The sequence below is a fragment of the Ammodytes marinus genome, assembly GCF_949987685.1.
Source record: "Ammodytes marinus genome assembly, chromosome: 2".
Taxonomy (NCBI): Eukaryota; Metazoa; Chordata; class Actinopteri; order Uranoscopiformes; family Ammodytidae; genus Ammodytes; species Ammodytes marinus.
In genome coordinates, this window is record NC_137231.1 from 12,279,925 (window position 1) to 12,302,724 (window position 22,800).

Consider the following 22,800-nt stretch of genomic DNA (forward strand, 5'->3'; position numbering starts at 1 on the left):
ATTCCTTTTCCTTTCACTCCTCCCATACACACTTCTCTCTGCACTGCTCTGAACTCCGCTGAATAAAACTTTCCACACCAGCATACCACAGGAAGAGAAAAAAAAGGAAAAAACACAGTGGTTGGCCCTAGCAACTGGAACAGAACCACAAAGTTACGTACTGACTCATCGGCCATGCCCATGTAGACGGCCTGCTGCATGAGGGTCTCGATCAAAGACATGGTGCTGGAGTTTGTCTGTCTGGGGGAGAAGACAGCGTTAGAGAGAAGCAACGTGAAGACGGCAGCACTGATGTGATCCCGTCACATCTGTCATGAGAAACAATGAGTGTGTTGGAATTCAAAGATGCAGTTGTCACTCTTGCACTGATTTTACTGTACTTGTGTAACGTTCTTATCTGATTAAGATAACCTGTAGATAAATAAATAAAACATGTTTGCTCTCCCTTCCTCCACTCCCGGATAAACAAGCCACTGCAGTATTTACTGTTTATAGTATGTGGTTTTACAAAAGGGCAAGCAGATGCAGACTTCCTGGCCACACCCACACTCTATGAACTATATGATATGGAAATACTGCACAGAATACTGTATAGTAGGCTCAATTATGCATCCAGTCACCTTTAATGGTCACATTGTATTCATAATTAAACCAGCTCAAGACTTGACTTGTGTCAGTTGTGTAAATCCAAAAATTGTCGCTGCTGTTTTCCCAACCACACCCTCGTAGGTTTCATCACTACTTTCCAAGAGAGCCTACCTAACGCCAAGTCATCTCTCAACACGCTTAACACACTTCAACAAACTCTCAGACTAAAAGCTTGAAAACACATTTGAGTTTTTGTTTTTTATCGGAGGAAAGTAACTTACCGTTTGGCTTTAGATTGAAGAAGTTTGTCTCAGTGAAGTTCCAGGGGCGTTGTAGAGGCACAGAGGGTATATTTATACCCGTGATAAACCCCACCTAGTAACGAGTCCAGCCCTTGGACTGAAGCGCCGCCTGTCACGGCGCGCAAGAGCTCCGGTCTAAACGAGACGCCGTGCGTAATGAAGGAGGAAGTGTTTCTCTCCAGCACATTTCAAACAGCGTCTGCCTACCCGAAAACATATGCCGATCAAAGTCTCAGTTCGTAAGCTTTCATATAAAATGGGGATCTCGTGGAAAATCCCTAATAGATCCGTGACTTAAGGAAGAATTGGGTTTATGATAATTCACTTTCTTTTATAGGACTTCTATGCTTATAATCGAGGTTTCAATGTTACATTTCTAGTAGCCTATTCAGGAAGTAAGTTTTTCATGTTTATTATTATATGTTTAATTATTCACACTTCATAGATATTACTGTGATGTTGTTGCTTCTTCTAATTTAAGACATTTGAGTTTCACATTTAAAAGTTGTGTTAAAGTTATAGTGCGTAGCTTATCTTGCTGAGTTATTAAAACAATATTGTCGGTGCATCTACATGAGGTAAGCATTCAGTGATCGCACATGGATTTTCTGCTGTGCATCCAGGTTTTTTCTAAGCATTAGAATCAACAACTGAAACATTTCTTGGGTGCTTCTTGGGATGATCTTCTGAGCTCCTGCACCAGTGTTGTGAGCTGACAACAGTGTGTAAATTGTGATTGGCTTAATCAACTTTGTGTCAACTCGTGTGGAGATGGCTTAACTTTAACTGACATTCATTTAAACGAAAAAGTAATGCACCACAGCTTTAAAGAATACATGCCTCACTCACTGCTGGAACCCAGAGGGTTTCTAGCATAAGGAATAGTTATTTGTCTCCAGTGGCGTGCACAGGTAGACCTGAAGTGGTGCTGAAGCACCTGCCCTTTTCCCCTGGCCCAATCAAGTGCCCTTTTGAAAAAAAATAAAAAAATCTGAAAGTTATTTTTTTTTATTTTATTTTTTTTTACAGTGTATGTGGCCCATGCCGACATTATCATCTATATGCTCAACGATTAAAAACGTTTGACAATAATGCCCCAATAAATATGCCCCCCCTCCTCCTCCTCCGCACACACTTCCTTTGTCAACGTGAACGCGCAGAGTGGACACAAACGGAGGCGCGTTGCCGCAGCAGTTCACAGCTGCTGCACACACACACCTACTCTTGCGCCTGCCCTGCCCCATCAGCGAGGTAACACATACATTGAATGGAGTCAAGAGTGTATTGTTTGCCCCCTAAGCCTCAGTTGCCAAGCTATAACTTGCATTTATTTGTCTCTGTTTTAAAGTAGCCTCGATCATGCAGCGCCACACAGCTGAGCATAAATTAGCCAACTGTCCTGCTTAACAAGCTAGCCCAAAAAAAAATAGATATGACGTGATGAACACAACTAATGTCGGCGGAGTTTTTCATTGGTACAGCATGTGAATCTATCAGTATGCTGAATATTTAGTGTTGTTTAGGTTAACTTTAGGCTATATAATTAACACATGCAGTAATTTATTTGCTAAATGACAAACAGGCAATTCCCAATGTAGCCTTGTGCCTGGTTGTAATGTAACCAAGCTCTCTGCTCTCCTGGATGAAAGCATCCACCAGCAGCAAGGAGGAAGAAGAATATGAAGTGTCAGAGTCAAGACCAGAGTCATGTTAACTGTTCAGGGCCTTTTAAAGCTCAGATTTTAATGTTGAACTGTTCCTCAAATGTTATTCAAATATCTTAAAAGCTGTCCACACATTTTATTTTAACTACTTTACTTTAATCAGTCATGAAGTTATATAAGTTAATTATATTATTTTGTCCCAACCATAAGTTATTTCTATGTTACAAGACTTGCAGTAATCTTGTATTTACCTTAATAGGATATTATTAGTACAGAGATCAGGGGCCTAACAAAGACTTCAAAGAGAGAATTCGGGATAAGGGATTATTTTAAAAAATCCGAAGCTGACTGTTTTTTTTTCAAACATGTACATTTTTTCTTTCTGCTTTTTGGAAATAGAATAATAGAATAAATAGCCCACATTGACACAGGTGATTTAGCCTTAGCTTTCTTCTCAAAGTGCACCTGATTGATGAATTTTACTTTAAAAGGTTAAAATTTTTCTTCTGGGGGAGCATTCCCCTGGACACCCCTAGAAGGTCCAGGGTCCCAAACACAGTCTCCCAAATTCCTTTGAGAAACACTCTATGTGTGGCCGGGTATTAAAAGTCATTAGGCCAGGGGGGGATTTTGTACAAGTACCCTTAAAATGATTTGGTCATTCATCGATAGAATATATTGTGCCCTTTTTTTTGCAATGAGCACCTGCCCCCGAAAATGTCTGTGCACGCCACTGTTTGTCTCTGCTGTTTGCAGTCAAGACAGTCTTTCTGTTCACAATCTGCTGTTATCTCTCCGCTTGATGAAACGTTATCAGGAGGTTCGTTGAAAGAAACCCTGCCTCATAGAACAAATCCATATTGTGTTGTGTATACACTGTGTCTGTGGAACCTCTGTCTCCATCATGTTTCTGCATACCTCAAGTTAACCATACCTGTAGGAGGGACAGAGCAAAGACCACCTAAATGTTCCTCAAAAGAGTGTACCTTTTAGTGTGATGATGTAACAAGTTCCTTCAAGGTGAGGCATGTTGTCATGGCAGAGCCTGACACTCCCTGCTGCCTGCGTGCCTCAACACAGGGTAATGCTTTAAACAGCAAGGGATAATGACACATTGGACTTTTTGTTGCATCGTCATACGTTTTCATCACACTATTGTAGGTGAGCAATCAAGACTTCAAAAGGCCCTAACTGATGTGCACACACACTTATCTGTGGTACTGTCCTCCTCCAGTGGAAGATGGTCAGGGTTTGGATTGTGACTAGAAAAAGGGATGGTGCAATTCTGTGTTTTCATTAAAGTGGCATCATGGGTGGATTTATCTCTAAGAAAGGTATGTTAAACAGATGCTCAAGCTGTGGTCCAAATGTTCCAAATGAGTCTCTCTCGGTCTAAAAGAGAAACCCTGATAGACAGGCTCTGTCAAGAACAACTGGGCAGTGTAAAGCATCAGCCCACAATGACTATGGAAGTTTTTCCACAATTACTTCTTTACAAGGTATATTATATTAAGTGAAGTGTGTGTGTGTGTGTGTGTGTGTGTGTGTGTGTGTGTGTGTGTGTGTGTGTGTGTGTGTGTGTGTGTGTGTGTGTGTGTGTGTGTGTGTGTGTGTGTGTGTGTGTGTGTGCGTGCGTGTCTGAGTGTGTGTGCGTGCGTGTCTGAGTGTGTGTGTGCGTGGGTGCGTCCAATTGTGAGAGCGCATCCTATTACAATCTCTATCTTACATACTGGAAACCTGAGGACTGTTAGTGGCATTTTCTTTACTAGCAGGCTCTGTGGGGTTTCAGCCAGTACCTGGTGAAACTCCATCTCTGCCGGTTTAATATTTAAAGCCTGTCGAGAGTTTGGTTCCCCTTAGAGATCAGCGCCCCTGGTCAGCACAGCAGCACCCAAACCACAGTGAATGACACCGGAGGGAACTGATCTTCTCCCAGACCAGGTAGAGCTTTTTATTATCAAGCCTTTTGTATTCTAGCTTTACCTTTTTATAATAATGCCAATTTATTTCAGGCGACGTGATAGATTTGTTCTTATATAGCACCGTGAAATCAGTTAGTTTGAGAAATGTAATAGACATACACTGAAACTTTGGGATTTTTCCATTTTCCCTGTTGAAAAGCTTGTAGCTTATAGTGGCTCTTAGAGGCTGACAAAAGGATAACTCTCCCTGAGTGAATCTGCTTCGTGAGCTCTTCGACATCTGCGAATAATTTAAGGGTTGAACAATAGTTCATGGTGTAGATTAAAAATAGTGAAGAATTTTCAATTGAATTTCAGTTTAAACTTTCATCTAGGATCATTGTGGCTTTAAAAAAAAGTGATTTTGACCGACCCTTTTTTTTGGTTGCAGGTGTTGGACTGATCCGGTCTCATTTGCAAAACCGATAAAGACCAAACACGAAAACAGTTGTGAAAGGCAACTCCCAGGTGTATGCACAATGTACGTGAACTCCCCTGGAGCTGAGAACAGATCTGAGAACAGATCTTATTCATTGACTTTCCTGGGAAAGAAAGTAGGGAGACATCAATCTGTGGCCCCTGCAGGCAAACAACGTGAGTGTAAACCACCAAATACCAATAAACGCTTACACAGCTGCAATGGTTCATTTTCATCTGCATGGCGGTAATGAAACCGTTGCAATTGTTACTGTATCAGATATCAAATTATATGTTGCAGGATAAGTGAGTGTCAGTGAGTGTTGATGGCAGACAGGTGAAGCTGGTCGAGGTTCAAATATTTCATCTGCTTGACTGCCTCTGTTGAGAAGCAGTGGAGCAGCCAGTGCATCAGAACAAATATAACATTCTTGGCAGGGTCTGGTGGTCCAGATGGGTCCACTAGAACCAGACCTGCAGCACACATGCTAAAAGACTGCTGGCATATGCCCACTCATCTTTACTGCAAATTAGTGACATAACAGTCACTCTAGCTGGTATAGTTGTGAGACACATTTTCTGTCAAGATGTTTTCATTGAAAGCTAAATCTGCTGTCCTGTTTCACCCTCCTTTACTGTAAGCTTTTTGTCTCTACTTTTCTTCTTCATTTTTCTCCATAGATAGTGTTGTATCTTTACATACTACATGCATCAAAAGCTTGTGTTTCTGTTTGGAGTCCATGGGTAAAAACCTCACTTGCCCTTCGTTGTTGTTGTTTTTTTTGTATTTTTTGTATGACTGTATATAGTGTGTCTCTGGATTTGCATTTCACATCATGCACACATTGTTACATTTTCCTCAGGCGCCTGGGAGACAACTAACAGGTCTACCTGCCCTGAGGACCCGGAGGTGTTCTTGCAGCCTGGGCGGGTCCCGGTGGCCGCGCAGCAACAAGTGCTGGAGGATTTACCAGGCAGTGTCCCAGAGCTTCAAGATGAGAGGCCATGTCCCATCATTCACAACACACAGTTTGACCAGTACCAGGACAGCACAGCAGGTCAGACTTGGCCAGGACATACACACACACACACACACACACACACACACACACACACACACACACACACACACACACACACACACACACACACATGCAATCACAGATTTCACAACACCTTGCGCAATACAATAATATAAAGCCTCCAGGTTCTTCCTCCGCCTTCTAACAAGCTCAGACAGCAGATAACCTAACCAACTTTTCACTGTAATTCCTGACAATATTTCTATTTTCTCCACCAAAAGGTGTTTCTGGGAGGAAGGTAGCAGCATGACGGCACGCCCACATTCCTGTTTGAGGAAACAAAGAGGGATGGGAATGTGTGAGAGACAGAGAGTGTTGAAATATTGAGTGGGGCATTTTATGGAATGTGTCCATATTTGAGATAAGCCGGGTGACACTGGTGGCTTCTCCTGAAAAAGAAAATAAACAGGGACTCACTACCAATTGAGAGATAAGTTTTACCCTGCGTTCCGAATCGCATACTCTTTCTTTTTTCTATTCTACATAGTAGAATAATCTAGTTAGGATACAGTAGGCATACAATTGGGACATACTTTTTTTTATTTTTTTAAAGATATTTTTTGGGCATTTCTATACTTTATTGATAGTGTAGAGCAGTGGTTCTCAATTATTTTCTGTCATGCCCCCCCAGGGGACAGAAATTTTTTCTCGCCCCCTCCCCCCCTAAATTGAAATACTATTGAGAACCTGATAATATTTATTTATTTATCTGTACAAAACCACTGTATGAGTTTCTGGCATGAGCATTCTGCATACAATCACCTTATTATCAAATTAGATAACAAAAATTAGCTAAGATAACTTCTGCAGCAAAAAAATTCAAAGTTCAGTTCATTAGCTCAATTTGTAACATTTAAACAAGACTGCTCAGTCTGTGTGAATCTCAGGACAGAGAAACAAGAGCAAATGATTTACTGAGGTTTACATTTCATTCAAAACATTTTTAAACTGTAAACATAGTTAAAGTGGTGTTTTTTTATTATTATAGGCCAATAGGTCTTCTGTGATGCGATAACCAATAATTAATTAATGTCACTTGGAGACACCTGTGGACATTTATTTACTGCAAATCGCGGCCTTTCGCGTGGATATGACCATACACAAGCACACATCGCGCTTGCTAGCACTTAAAGAAAAAAAAAGTCAGTTGGAAATCAAGGCAGCCCGCTCGCTCAAATAGGATGCTGTTTCAAGACTAAAAATCTCAGCCAGATGTAGTAGGCATCAGGGTCTTTCTAACCATCCTAAATCTGCCAACAAGAATCGGAACATCCCTAATCTTTTTTCTACCATACTAAATAGTAGATAGTATGGGTATTGGAACGCAGGGTTATATTCAGAAATTTAAATAGAAAATTATGTTGATGCTCATACAGTATAACTCATTATAAAGATGTAAACCGTGTTATAAATCTAATAAATACAATTTAAATGTTTTCTCTGAGATATGTGTTTTATTTCAACATCTGCAGTCATGTTAGTGCAATCAAATGAACGTTATAATGCATTATGAACAAAAACAGATCAGTTTTTCTTTGTAAATGATCTGTCAGGGGAACAAGTCAAATAACTGTATTCAATTATTATTTTGTTTTTTTTCTTTTGCGAGAACTAGGTCAGCATAATTACACACATTCACACACATCACAGCTGGATTATTGATGTATGCGCTCCAGCACCCAGTAAAACTATTAGAAAAATGAACTTACATCTGAAAACTATTATGGTTATGTAACTGGCAAGTTTTTCTTTTTTTCTTTTTACTGTTTTTTTCTACTAAAAGTAATATGAAATATGAATTAACCCATGCTGGGCAGGATAATTCTCAAATCCCACAACTACTACTAACAAGGGTTGGGGTTAACAGTAAAAAATAAGTGTGTGAACCACATGAATATAAAGGTGTATTTCATTATGACGATGTAATTGGGGTGTGTTGCAGTTTAATTACATAGCACATTCACTTGAATTGGTAGCGTGTGTGTGTGAGTTTGTGTGTTTTTTTGTGAGCGCCCGTTTTACTGTGTCATCACACACAGCTCACAGCCGCATACAGGCAGAGTAGGCCTATATTGTGCTTTGCATTAGTTTACCATGTTTGGTCAATTCATGATCAGTCACATCTTTGAGCCCTGCACCCATGTACAAACTAACCCGTGTCAACAAACAAAATGTAAAAAGGGAAATTTGACTGGATTTGTGTGCCGTTTTATGTAAAGGTTCATTGAAGGTGATCAGAAGGGATAAACACAAAACATGGTGTCCACAAAGAGCAGGAGAATGTTTTTTTTCCTTATTTATTTTCTACATTCAGTCCATTGTAATTTCCATCCATGTAGATACTGTAGTTAGGCTCTCCTGTGGTAACAATGTCTGATGTAATGACTTTAACAAGCTGAAAATTCAATTGTAGTACCTGAATTACTGCATCCTATATTACTGTAATGTATTAAACATGCAAAGAGTGCTTAGTTTTAGTTGCAAATAATTAGGTTATAACAATAATTATTTTCTGTAACTTTGTCTACTTGCCTATTGCGCCTCTGCACAAGCTGTTTCCAACTGTCCCCCAACATTTGCTTCGTCATTTCAAGCTGTCATTCAACACAAAGCTCTGTGGACGAGGAGGTGGGCTGCGTTCAGACGCTGGATCGGTGCAGATCGCAAAAAACACTCGGGACAAAAGGTCAACCAAGGTGCTGTAAAATTATGAAGAAATATGAGAAGGGGGAAAGGCAAATAGGTGTGTGTGTGGGTGTGTGTGTGTGTGTGTGTGTGTGTGCGTGCGTGCGTGTGTGCGTGCGTGCCTGTGTGCGTGTGTGTGTGTGTGTGTGTGTGTGTGTGTGTGTGTGTGTGTGTGTGTGCAGGGTAGAGCGGGTTGCTATTACAGAGAAGGATGATGATGAGGTTTGAAGACACTGCATATGCATACAGAAGCTGTGGATGCAGAAGCAAATCTTGCTATCACAGTACTGACCATCACTTTTCACCACGAGCCTTGTCTGAATTTGAATGGCAACTTACTGCATGGTATTTCTGCAGCCTCATCAGAATCTCAGCTGTCAGAGAGCAGCTATACGGATCAGGCGGCAGAAGCTGAGAGGTCACGAGATGTCAAGATCTATATCCCCTACGAGTCAGCTGAACTCTGCATCAGTCAGGTGAAGTAACCATCGCAGGAATGCAGCACAGAACAAGTGCTGTGTCTCTGTTCTATTTATAACAGAATCAGTTGATACCACAAGACATGAGTATGAAAAAAACATATATGACTACGACCTCATCTCTTAAAAAACATTTTTTTTTCTTTTTCTTTTTACATGTGATAAGAGCTGTGTCCAGTTGTTAAGTGATAGGCCATGCAAGCACACAATCAATTCACTGTCAGACACTGTGTTTTGTTCTTGTTGCTCACACTCACATGGCTGCCCCGCAAGGCATTTGAACAGGCTGGAAGGATGCTATTTTGTGAGGTCTGTGTGTTTGTTTACACTCTGTAACAGATAGCCGAGGACATGGAGGCAATAAAGAGAAGACACCTGGAAACGGTGCAGGAGCTGGAGGAGGACTGTCAGGTCACTGTGCTAGAGAACCAGGTGAGGAGGCTTATGTGTGTGTGTGTGTGTGTGTGTGTGTGTGTGTGTGTGTGTGTGTGTGTGTGTGTGTGTGTGTGTGTGTGTGTGTGTGTGTGTGTGTGTGTGTGTGTGTGTGTGTGTGTGTGTGTGTGTGTGTGTGTGTGTGTGTGTGTGTGTGTGTGTGTGTGTATGTGTGTGGGTGGGTGGGTGTGTGTGTGCGTGTGTGTGTGTGTGTGTGTGTGTGTGTGAGCAAGAGAGAGAGAGAGATATAGAGAAAGAGAGAGATAGCCCTAACACATAACACATAATATTTCGGATTGTGTTGTTAGGTGTGGACTGTGCAGAGGATCAGGTCTCATTACCAGAAGAAGTTGAACGCCCTGAGAAGTATCCTTGACCTCTACCAGGAAAAGGTGGAGAAGAAGAATGCTGACTGGGAGAGTAGAGTGGCGGTCAGTGATGTTCGTCAGTCAGTCTCATCTCTCCCTCTTTTATCTAATGGTTTTCCAACTCCCAACTCGCATATTTTCTCCAATATTATTATCTAAGTTCCTGGCGTATTCCCCTGTAGTGCAATACAATGAATGGTTTCATTAATTTTGTTGTGGGAAAGTTACAGTCAAACTCGCCACTTGAGACTTTGGTATTAATCAAAAAGTCATGTTTTTGCACAGGCTACAGACAACTATACAGGCTGAGCAATTAAACAGCTTTAATCAGTTTAATCACGCATTTCTCTCCTTGCCTGGTCCTGTTTCCTGCAGGCCCTGACTGCAAAGAACGTGCAGCTGCTGGAGGAGCAGAGAGCTGAGAGGACGAGGTGGGAAATGGAGGCCCTGCACTGGCACAGAGAAAAGGTTGGGCAGGAGCACGCCCCTGTGGTCATATTTGAGTATAACAGGCATATTTTCTTTACAGTATTACTTGGTGGTACTTTGTTTCTTTTAGAACAAAATGCTGGAACTGTTCTCCAACAGGCTGGATCTCCTGCACAGCCACCAGGCCTCCAGTGAGTCTGCATGTACTCATGGTTATATATGCATACCTTTAGCACATGTCACCTTTGTAAATGCCCTGTGACTCTGAACAGCAATACAGGAGCTGCAAATGGCCAGACAGGAAGTAGGAAAAGTCCAAGAAATGCTGATGGTTTCATCCCAGGTGCAGCAGGAAGTGGAAGAGGAAGGTGAAAGCACAGAGAACAAAGGGCTCTCAGCACAACAACAGACTGTGGTGGGTTGGTATTAGTTACCATGGCAATGTGCTGCTCATATCTGAGGTACATGATCTAAGATCATAGACATATCAACAAAGCAACCAACACAGAACCTTCTGAGTCACCTTCTGGGGGACAATACGGTCATATTACAAAGACTTACAATCTGCAATTACCACATAAAATAAGTTTGAATGACATATTTGTATTGAACATACATTTAAAAGGTTGTCCATGACCTGTGGGTACACATTGTTTTGATTTGACTCTTTACTGTAAGTTGGTTTTATCTGCAGGCCTGCAATGAGTCAGATCAGCCACTGGAGGGGGCTAAAGCCTGTCTGGAGGAGCTGAAAGAGAGCCTGTACCAGAGGGAGAAAGAACTCAGTGAGCTGCTGGAGGCAGAGAGCAGCCCTGTCCCTCCTGTCCCTCAGCCGCCCTGCAGCGTTCTGCTTCCCACCGTCATACTCAAGGTCCTGCTCAAATATTAAACCATATGTAAACAAACTATCTGTACATCAAATTATTTTAAATGTGTCATTCTCTGTTTTGCAGGTGGCAGCTAATAATTCTACTACTGCTTTTATGACTTTGTGTATTCCATATATTGTATACCATAAGATCCTCCTGTTGGTTTCTATAGGCCCATGTTATTTGCAGTGCAGTGGCAGAGACCAGAGCTCTTTTGGACCAGATGATCGAGGAGAATCAGTTTGCTCTGGTCGAAGCCAGGGACAAAATGGACCGTCTACAGATGGAAGAAGACATTCATATCAGAGAGGAAAGGACAAACTATCACGAGGGGTAGAGTTCACAGAAACAGTTTGCCGATATAATCAACAAATGACCTCTTTTTGTGTAGAATTTCCACAGCTAGTCTCATTATGTATAGTGGCAGGTTACATTTAGATAATGTTCATGTTTCCTTTATTCTTTTCACGTCTGATATATAATCATTTTAGAATATGCTTACTTTTCAGGTTAGCTGAATCTGAGACAAGTTTGTCTTCACTGCCGGAGACAGTGAGAGGGTACGAGGTCTCCCACTTGGCTTTGACCTGCATCAAAAATGGAGAAATCCCTGAAATAAATGGTAAAATGTTTTTACCTGAAATCACTGTTAAAAGCTGTTATTCCCAACTATTACATTTACATCATATGCGTTCAGCAGCACCACTCACTTAAACACTTTCATCCTTCAAAAGCTGGTGACTTGTTCATGCATGCATCAGTCTGGAAACAACCTCATGCTTCTGTCTCTGCACTACATGTGGCTCACTGTGTAGTGTACGGTGCATCACTTACGTCAGTGGTTTTCATTTCTTGTTTGGCTCAGACTGCGATGCGGTCTCAGAACTGGAGGACATTTTGGGACGAGGGACAATCCGAACCTCTGGGGGAGTGAAGAGCGTTGGTCAGCAACTTCTCTTGCTGCAGGATCAGGTTGGTCTTTTATCATGCAACTCAAACTCTCAGGCAGACCATGAGGGGGAAAACACAAAACAGAGATGGTTACTGAAGGAACTTGTGTAACAGAAGAACTGAGCCTTCCCTTTCTGTGCAACTATATATCAGCTGTCATAGCCCAAATTTGTTAGTGTCTGCTCCCAGATACATGAAGTAAAATGTTTCTGATTAGTAAGGAATTTTAGCAAACTTGTTAGTTCCAGTAGCTTCAAATGCATATTTTACACCTATTCTTCATTGCCATGGCTGTGTTTTTATGCTATTCTCTAAAGCTCAAGCAAGTTAAAGAAGATAAAAAGAAAATAATTGAGAACTACACTTCAGAGACGACCATGAGGAAGAAGTACTACAATATGGTGGAGGACATGAAAGGTACACATTGGCCAGCCTTAAATGTTTATATCTGAAATCAAACACAAAGAAGTGAGGCCTTATCAGTTTAAACCTCTCTTTGTTCAGGGTATCATGGTTTAATGTCTTGTTCTTTCTAGGTAAAATCCGAGTGTTTTGTCGGATTCGACCGGTGTGCCGAACTGAGGCTGCGCAGGATGGGACCATCGCTGTGGAGAAATTTGATGATTACTCAGTCACTGTGGAAACCTCTCGAGGGCAGAGGGAGTTTCAGTTTGACAAGGTGTTCAATGCTAAAGCCTCTCAAGAAGACCTGTTTCATGACGCCAAAAGGTGACGGGGATATTTCTTCCTAATCAGGGACCAGTACAGTAAAATCTACCATTTGGTGCACCATAAATGTTTAAACTATATATTAGTATATATTTCCTCCAGACTGATCCAGTCTGCTCTCGATGGTTACAACGTCTGTATCTTTGCGTATGGCCAGACCGGCTCAGGGAAGACCTTCACTATGGTCGGGGATAAGGACCAGAAGAACCCCGGTATCATGCCCAGAGCTTTTAGTGCCATATTTGATTTCTTACATGAGAACAGCACCAAATTCGAATTCAAGGTAGCAGACAGAATCATCATTTAGTCACAGTTTATTTTGGAGACCAGAAAGATCAGAGATTTTAACTGAATAATGAGAAACCTCACATTGTCTCTCTTCTCTGGTCTCCTTGGACTGTCCTCCTCCCTCCTGTACCTCTTCATCCTTTTACCTCAGGTTTCGGCCTACATGCTGGAGCTTTACAATGACAGGCTGCAGGACCTCTTTGTGAGCCTGGCTGGTGAGGCCAATGCATCCCAGTCCCATGGCCAGGGCAGGCGGGTGGAGATCAAAAGGAACAGAAAAGGGGTTGTGTTCGCACAAGGAGCAGAGACAAAGGAGGCCTCCAGTGCCCAGGAGCTCTACGCTCTGTTCCAGCAGGCCTGTGCCAACCGCCACATCACTGCCACTAGTGAGTTCCCTATACCGTGCAATGCCACCCGGTTCAAACAGAGCCCTGCTAAATGGTTTGGATTAATCGTGTTAGTTACAGTAAGTGTGAGGGGGTGGCAGCTGGGTACATCATTACCGGTAAGTGGAAGAGCAGCCAAACGGTGAATCAACACACTGTATAGATGCACACGGGTCATCAGTACTTAAAGGAAGCCCATAATGTCTTCGTAACAGGTAGCTGGGGCCACTGAGAACTACAAAAGGGATTATTTGAAATATAATTTGCCATAATTTAAAGTCGTTTAAATTTAAAGGGACAATTGTCACGTATTCTATAATTTGAGGATTTAATGTTATATTTGAGTTAAAACTGATTGTTTTGGATTTAGAGATTTCAATCTTTCCTTGATCTGAAGATGAAGTAATACTGAAAATAGTTGTTACAAGTGTGGCTATGACGGACTGTGTGATGTTTATTTGACGGAAACGCTGAACAACATTCAAGCCACAGTCGATCAAAGTCCATTCAGGGCCTTTTTGTTGGTGCTTGCTCCCCAAGGAATGAATGTGGAAAGTTCCCGCTCCCATCTCATCGTTGGCATCATGGTGGAGAGCAGGAATCTGACCAATGGGAGCGTGAGCATCGGGAAGCTGAGCCTTGTGGATTTGGCTGGCAGCGAGAGAGCAGCCAAGACTGGTGCCAAGGACCACCAGCTTAAGGTTTGCTCATACGTTGGGCTTTGATTGGGCCATCGGGGGCTTGTAAAGATGATTAAAGAACATCACACATTTCTCATGGCCACTTGGAATTCTCCTGCTCTCCCCTCTGCAGGAGGCTAACTCCATTAACAAGTCTTTGAGTGCCCTGGGTGACGTGATCTCAGCATTGTCTGCTGAACTGCCCCACGTACCATACAGGAATAGCAAGCTGACACAGGTAATGATAAGAAACGGCGTACTTTGACTTCAGACGTTGACTAACTAATGCAGGCATGCAGGTCCACCGAATGTGACAAGTGCTCTCCAATCTGTCGCAGGTGATGCAGGACTCCCTGGGTGGAAATTCCAAAACCCTCATGATCGTCAACATCTCTCCTTCAGAATGCAACCTCGATGAGACTCTCACGTCTCTCATGTAAGGGACAGAGAGAGAGAGAGCTTCATTTGTTTGAATACTAACAGACTTCTAAATGACCCCTGAACCTAATGAACCTTTCAGTTACGCATCAAGAGTGAAGGCCATAACCAACTCTGCTCAGAGAAATGTGGAGAGCAAAGAGATTGCTCAGCTAAAAGAGGTGAATGTCACTGTAATTTGTTGCACCGCTAGTATAGGGGGAAAATAATGAATCTATAAATTAAATAAAACAAACTAGAATTTGCTAGCCACATTGAAGCAGTCACACTATCTTTTTTTCTGTTTTCTTTTTCTGACAGGTTATCATGAAGCTGAAGTCAGGACAGACGGTTGAGGAGGAGGACGTTTGAACTGTTCTGTATCTCAAATTGTGTACAATATTGGATTGAGCAGTATTCTTATAGCGGCCTATGTTGTATGAATTGTTTAAGCTGTACATGATTATGAACTAGCATATATTATAAGAAATGTGATCATTGTATTTACATTCGAGGGATGGGCAGTGGTGGAAGAAGTATTCAGATCCTTAGTATAAGGAAACGTAGCAATACAACACTGTGAAAATAGTCCTGCATTAGAAAACATTGCTCAGGTAAAGGTATTTTAGTACTATCAGCAAAATGTAAAAAAGAGGAAAAGTACTCAATGTGAAAAATGATTGTCCCTGTTTTTCTATCACACTTGGCATTTCTGTACTAATATTACATCTGCATTGATGTGTATGTTGCATTTGACTGCTTTATGTGATCTCTTGGGTAGTTTAAAGGGCACATATTTTGCTAATTTTAAGGTTCAAAATTGTATTTTGGGTTTCTACTAGAAACTGTTTTCATTGTGTAGTTTCCGTTAAAGAATTATATTCCTCACAGTGCCCATGCTGAATCTCCCCTTGTCAGCCTCCCAGTCTTCTCTGATTCACCCTGAACTGCTGGTTTGAATCAAACTCCCATTTAGATTCAGGGCTATTGGTAGTGAGGGGGCGTGGTTTATCATGATGTCATAAGGGGAGAGACAACTGACTGTTTTTTTTTAACACAGGCTTGGAGAAAGCTGAAAGTGAAGAGAATGAGAGAGAATTGTTTATTCTCATACTTTGGGAGTCTCACAATGGGGGATCCATATGGGGACCCATATTAATATTGAAAAAAGGGTCATCTCAACGGTTACTGAATCTGTCAGACAAAAGTAGTGGAATAAAAGGTACAATATTTACCTCTGATGTGTAGTAGTATAAAATAGTAAGGAAATGTTTAAGGTTACTATAAGTAACTCAGATATGTCCTTAATTAAAATGTGTGAGTAAATGTACCACTACTGATGTATGACATCACTTTGGGGCTGAGGCAGTTGCATTGAGAAGATTGCGTGCAGTTTTTTAATGGGTGCTGTCTGCCTCCATCTATAGAATTAGGACACCTACGGGGCCCCATGTACAGGGCCCCATGTGTAACTGAAGAAGCAAATAGGATAGTAAGTTGGTCATTCACTTTGCACTCCCATTGTATGTGGGGATAAGCCAATGTGAGTGAGCCCATTATAGTTTCAGAGGTTAAGTCTCCAGGGCCCATGTTCCTGTACTGTTACGGGGCCATATCCCATGACTGGAATGGACACCTCTCCAACACGCAACTGTTGTTGTCAATATTTTATTTTTTTTAGGCAGGGTTTAGTCAAGTATGAGCTTAAGTGCAGAGGTTGAAGACAACCATAACAAGGGAACAGACATAAAAAGACTTTAAAGGGTAAAATATATTTTTGTCAATTATAAGTGTTGTTACATGAAATTGGCCTTCAAGATTGTAATTCACTTTAAATGTTTACAGTAAGTTATTTTATCTTATAGGTGGCTGTGTGAGAAGCAATAATAGCTGTAGAGTTATAGAGAGATTGATCCTGGGGTTTATTGGCTTGTTTTTGTTGTCTCACATTGGGCCTTGGCTCAGAATAATTAAAGCAGTCGCATGCTTCAAACACAAGCTGTTTGTGCCAGGATGGCATGTCAGCACGGATGGGGGACAACAGTTTCTAAAAGTAGATGGTCTTCTGCCTGCAATTGGGCCGAATCTTAATTTTTTAGCATTTTGAATCCATACTGCAAGCCCCACAAGTGCTCCTCTTTGTTATGGCACAATTGCCACGATTCCATGCTTTGCGTTTTGTGTTTTATTGGCTGCTTTAGATCAGAGGCCACTCAGCATATGGTCACTGTCATTTGTTATTCTTTAATGATGTAATAGCATAAACCATACTGTGAGTTCTAGGAACCAGAACAAAGGCCGAGCCAAAACTCAGAGACACAGAGAACACAGGGTTGATGAGTGGGCTGAGGTCTCATCCTCTGGGTGTGTTTTGTTAATTAATCTACACAAACCAATTTACCCCCGTAAATGGTTTGTACACATGAAGCCACACACAGGCACAGTGGGAAGGATGCCTTTAACACAGTAAATGGATGAAGGCCTGCTGTCATGAGTGTTGGCAAGTATGGTAGTTTTGAAGTGGTAGTTCAATCAGTGCTTCTACAAAAAACACTTAAATATGGCTTAACAATAGAAATAAAGTGCAACACAGAGGTTAAGCATTTTCATTTTTATTTCCAACTTACAAGTATGAAGTCAAATTGTATGATTTTCATTAAAGAAATATAATGTTAGAAGATAACATTCAAAACTACCATTTTACTTGACAATATGAATGTTTACCTATCCTTATGGTTACAAAAGGTTCAACTCAATCTGTTATTTTGCTGATAAATAATATCCAAAAGTATCTATTATACAGAGTATATACAGTGCAGATATATCATCCATGTCATAAATAAGGAAAGAAAGAAAACATTGAATATCTGCCAGTTAACAAGTAGCGCACACAAAAATGCCAGAGATTTTAACACTGCTTTCAAGAAATGTTTATTAAGTAGCCTAATAGTTGACATGCTAATGGCAATGTGAGGACATGCCTTGAGCTAAATGCCATATAATACCAGCATGCTGATGTTAAGCAGGTATAATGTGTTGTTCTCATTTAACCATGTTAGCATGGTCGTTTTTCTTCATGGTTCTTCAGGTACTGTATCACTGTTGCATTACTTATGTTAGCCAAATATGGTGGCTTATAATAATAATAATAATTCAACCATCCACACAGAACACTATTTTTGATGGTCTAAAACCTTGGGGAAGTAGTAATCCTGTATGGACGCGGTTTCATAGTCAGACCAAAATCGGTGCTGAGATCCAGCTCCTGCCCCGGAACATTTTCAATCCGCAGCCCGTGGAGCAACGTGGTGAGGAAGATAAACATCTCCAAACGTGCAAATCCATCCCCAAGACAGCGTCTCTTCCCCATGCCGAATATGAGAACCTTCTCCGTGCGCTCCTTGTTGAGGAGTCCTGAGGGGCCCAGGAAGCGTTCAGGGTGAAATGTGTCGGGGTCGCCCCAAAGATCACTAGGACAGAGTAAAAAAAACAATTAATAAAGCGACAGGCTCTTCACTCTTGTCTCTTTAACGTCAAATTCAAAGTTACGATGTAGTGATGACTGCAGGTTACTAAGTACTCACACATCGTGATTGACTTGATACTGGTTAATGAAGACACATGTATCTTTAGGAATGAAATATCCATTCAGGGTGATGTCTCTCGTAGTACTGAAGGCGAGAAAAGCAGAATAAAACAGCAACGCATACAACTGTCAACATGAATGTACTATAAAGAAAACAAATGTCTTACCAGTGAGGAATGGTAAAAGGCATATATGAAGCATGGCGAAACACTTCATAAAGGAATGCCTCCGTGAAAGGCATCTTGGGCTTATCTGAAAACCTTGGCAGTCTGGCTGTGCCAATCTGGTCGTCTACAAAGATGTAACAAAAAAATTGTTAAATGTGTTTTAAAATGACACCTAAATGTTCCATAGTTTAAGCTTTTTTAACCAGGACTTATTTCCAGGCTGCTTACAAGCACAACAATATTTCAACATCGCCAGAATTGATGTGTTGTCTAGGACCATGGGGTCTTTAAATACTGACTTTAAAGGATATACAGTATGCCCTGAACTGGAATGCACGTTAAATCCATTTTTGGCCTGTACAGCCCATGAAGTTGGGGGTCTGCAACCCTGTCAAATCACTCTTTAGCCAAATAGAAGGTTTGTGATCAGTTTTCATTATAGCCTTCAGAAGTGAATTATAATGTAATGAAGTAATATGATGACTGTGCTTCAGTTCACTAGAGGGGTTAAGAGGGCCGGGATGTGGCACATCGTTTGGGTTGGTAACATTGCTTCAAACATGTTCTTCACAAATAACTGATCATCATAAATAATCACATTAAGTTTTAAGTTAATCTAAAAAGTTTGCTCTCACTCATCCTTTTACTAAGCTGCAAGGCCACAATAAGCAGTAGAATGAAAGCATCTCAGTCAATTATTCGTGTTGATGACAAAATAAATGAAGTGTTATGTGAAGAATGTGAAACTATTTGCGTTCTGTGCCTTGCGTGTTACGGCCTTTGTGCCAGTCTGGGACAACTCTCGAACCTTTTCTTTTTTTCTTTCTCTGCCTCCCTCTCTTGTTATGATTCATACTGTCTCCTCTAAGTGTCTACCTCTCTCTCTCTTTCACTCTCTCTCTCTCTCGCTCTCTCTCTCTCTCTTTCTCTGTGAAAATGAAATGTGCCTCAGAACAGACAGTACCAGTTCTGTCAACCCAGTTCAAGGGTTGCTCGTGCGTCGGCAAATTGGACTGATCTTTTGCGAATTACTCGGGTGGCTTTTGGATTCTGTTCGTCCGAGAAGGTGCTGTGTGCTCATTTGGCCATTGTTAGGTTGTTATAATGATGATTCTGCCTGAAGTTATGGTATTTTCCTAACAGATATCATCACATAGACATCACCCAGCTACTTGTGTGATGACGATGTTGTTTTTGTTTGTGTCCTTAAAAACCTTTTAACATTTGGGACATTTTCTTCGTGAGCATTTTAACATAAGAGTTACATTTAGTAACACCTTCTCCTCTAAATGTAGTAGCATGGACGCATAAATAATAAACCAGCAACCACAATCGTTGCTCGTTAGTGATTTCTTAATCAGAGAAAACCTCTACTGCTGCACTATGAGAATGAGTCTTTCATGAAAGTGAACACTGGACCGTCCCTAGCTATTCAGCATAGATCGAATTCTCTCTCTGTAGATAAATGACATAATAATGAAGGTTGGAGTGCGGAATTCTCCATTAGAAATCTCCATTAGAATGTGGAATCATTGGTTCAAATTTAGTATTCTATTTCTCATTCAGTTAAAATAATGTGTAACACGTAAAATTCTCAGTAAGAATATAGAAGGCAGAATTCTCAATTATAATAATATGGTGACCATTTTTGAAAACATAAAACAGTACCTATCTCCTTGTGTATTCTTTCCTGGATGCCAGGAAACTTGATCAGGTACAAGAGACTCCACTGTAAACCGGCAATGATGGTGTCAAATCCTTCAGAAAATCATACACAACTACAGTGAAAATAAAGCGATCATCTACATTGGTACGATGAATTTTAAGTCATGACGAGCCCTTTCAATGTTAACATAAAGGCCCAACCTGCTCCAAAGATGTCTAGCACACTGTGAATGATCTGAGAATTGGAGAGTAGAGATGTTTCCTTATTTTCTTCTCTGTCCTCACAAAGTGCAATCAGAGCGTCCGTAATGTCCCGGATACAGTTCTGCAATTACACACACACACACACACACACACACACACACACACACACACACACACACACACACACACACACACACACACACACACACACACACACACACACACACACACACACACACACACACACACACACAAAGTATTGTAGGAAATGTAACATTACATGTTTTGCTGTCTTTCTAAAATCCTTTTAGCGATCATCTTTGAAACATTGATCTATTTCTAATCATTAATTCTCTATGGGGTGATTACTTAGTATGCAGAAATAGCGAGTCAAAGTTTTAATAACATTAACTGTGTACAGACAGAAATCAGTTAGGGTACGACGCGTGTCTTTCAGTGGAATGCTAATTCCTAATTAGGAGTGCGTGCGAACATTTTAGCCACTCTGCACAAAAACAAAGGTCCCTCCCATGGAACTTGTTAGTTATTTTTTGGCTACAGTTGTGCCTACAGCTACTACTGCATGAGTGCACTGTTAGATTTAATAGTGGAACACAAATTAGTGGGTCAGATTCTAAAGAAAACAACACTTAGATACAATCCATCCACCAAATTAGGCTATTCTCAAAATATATTTGCTGTGTATTTGTTGGCTAAGGGTAAGGTAGTATTCATTGAACAAATGACTGGTTATTTAACTACTACAAGTGATGACATGTGATGTGACACATTTGTCCGTTTCTTTGAGAAATCTATTTTGATTTGCATGACCCTAAAATACCTTAAATTGTGAACTTTTCTTCTGCTTACTTATCTTTGCAGAGGCCAATCATGCCAGTATTGTAAGTGTAAAATCACAACACAACCTTTATTATGATGGCTCAGATTAAAATAGCTGATATAGCAAGCTTCAAAATGCCAAGAAGACGATTTTTGTTCCTCATCAAATAATGTATCTTCCTGCAAAACAATTTGTCAGTGTGTATAAGTCCTTACCTTGTCAAAAGTGTTGATGTGTTCCTCGATGCTCCTCTCCATGAATCCGTTCATCCTGTGGATGTGCTGGACCATCTTCCTCAGAGATGGACTCGGAAAGTAGCGAAACACAGGGAAGAAATCTGCCAGGTTGCCTGCTGCAAAAATCCTCAGAACCTCGTTGTTGATGTGAACAATGGTGAGGAACTCCTTGTCATTGTAGTCATACCTTTTCCCAAAACAGAGGGCACAGACAACATTTGCCACTGAGGTTACCAAGGGAATCACTGGGTCTATACCCGTTACATCCTCTTTAGCAGCAGCAGCAGCAGCCTGTTCCCGAATCACCTCTACCATCTCAGCTGCCTCAGCACAGACATGCTCCTCCAGTAGGCATGTGGAACCAGATCCTCTGGGCTCAGCCTGGGAGAAAGACCTGAGGGCATTCTTACACAGCTTCTTATGGAGCAGCCAGGCCGGACCATATTTCTCACTAAAGGTCATACTGGTGCCGTTGGCGACAGCAGAAAAGGTGAACAGGTCAGGTCGCCCAGCAAAAGCTTCTCCCTGCCGAACCAGCGCCTGTCTGATGGTGGAATATCCACTCAGGACGACAACGGTCAAAGAGCCCAGATGTATCTGGAGTAAAGGAATGAAAAATGGATGAATAAACAAATACTTATTTCCATTGAAGATTTGAAACACATTTGACCATAATATACCTTAAAAACATCGCCGTACTTGACTCTCAAGAGTGTTAGAGACAAATGAATCTGGTCCCCCATCTGGAGGAGATTTCCAACGAGGGGCCACGGCGTGGGGCCAGGAAGAGGATTTTTTGTGTGGTCTGATTGGGAGTGGTGGTGGTGGCTCTTTCTGCCCCTGAAGACTATCAGCAGGAGGGTGAGAAGACACAGAGCAACTGTAACACTAGACAGAGAGGCACAAGGGTTCTCCTTGATGGGCAGAGTCCCAGACAGCAGTCTCATCTTGCCAGGTAAACTTCAAATATGGAGGGAGAGAGAGAGAGAGAGAGAGAGAGAGAGAGAGAGAGAGAGAGAGAGAGAGAGGGAGGAAGGAAGGGTTTAGAATGTTAAAAGACATACAGTAAAAGGTGAAAGTGAAAACTTGTCTTCGGGAGAGGAAAAGTGGCCCGCATTAGATCAATGTAAATCCAAAGGTTGTGATAGAAATACAAAATAGATAAGTAAATTGCTACTAAATGAATGAACAAGAACAAAGAACCCCTGAATGAAAGAAAGAAAGAAAGAAAGAAAGAAAGAAAGAAAGAAAGAAAGAAAGAAAGAAAGAAAGAAAGAAAGAAAGAAAGAAAGAAAGAAAGAAAGAAAGAAAGAAAGAAAGAAAGAAAGAAAGAAAGAAAGAAAGAAAGAAATGTGGCAAACTGTTTTGATAGTA

General features: G+C 41.2%; 2 protein-coding genes across 3 annotated transcripts in view; both read right to left on the minus strand.

Annotated features, from left to right (window-relative positions):
* Window positions 1-946, minus strand: part of anxa1a (annexin A1a) — a 5,418-nt gene extending 4,472 nt beyond the window's left edge. The window contains exons 1-2 of one of the 2 annotated variants that reach the window (XM_080051652.1): window positions 870-946; window positions 162-240 (exon numbers count right to left, since the gene is read on the minus strand). In XM_080051652.1, coding sequence (XP_079907778.1) covers window positions 162-221 — 60 coding nt within the window. In that variant the 5' untranslated portion in view covers window positions 222-240; window positions 870-946. The remainder of the gene's footprint in view (window positions 1-161; window positions 241-869) is intronic. The other variant, XM_080051653.1, reaches the window with a different exon arrangement.
* Window positions 947-17,914: 16,968 nt separating this feature from the next.
* On the minus strand, window positions 17,915-22,373 carry cyp1d1 (cytochrome P450, family 1, subfamily D, polypeptide 1; the record flags this gene model as incomplete). Its single annotated transcript, XM_080037357.1, has 7 exons — window positions 17,915-18,197; window positions 18,312-18,398; window positions 18,481-18,604; window positions 20,149-20,238; window positions 20,347-20,470; window positions 21,406-22,023; window positions 22,107-22,373. The coding sequence occupies 7 exons, from the start codon at window positions 22,371-22,373 to the stop codon at window positions 17,915-17,917; spliced, it is 1,593 nt and encodes a 530-aa protein (XP_079893483.1).
* Window positions 22,374-22,800: the final 427 nt, after the last annotated feature.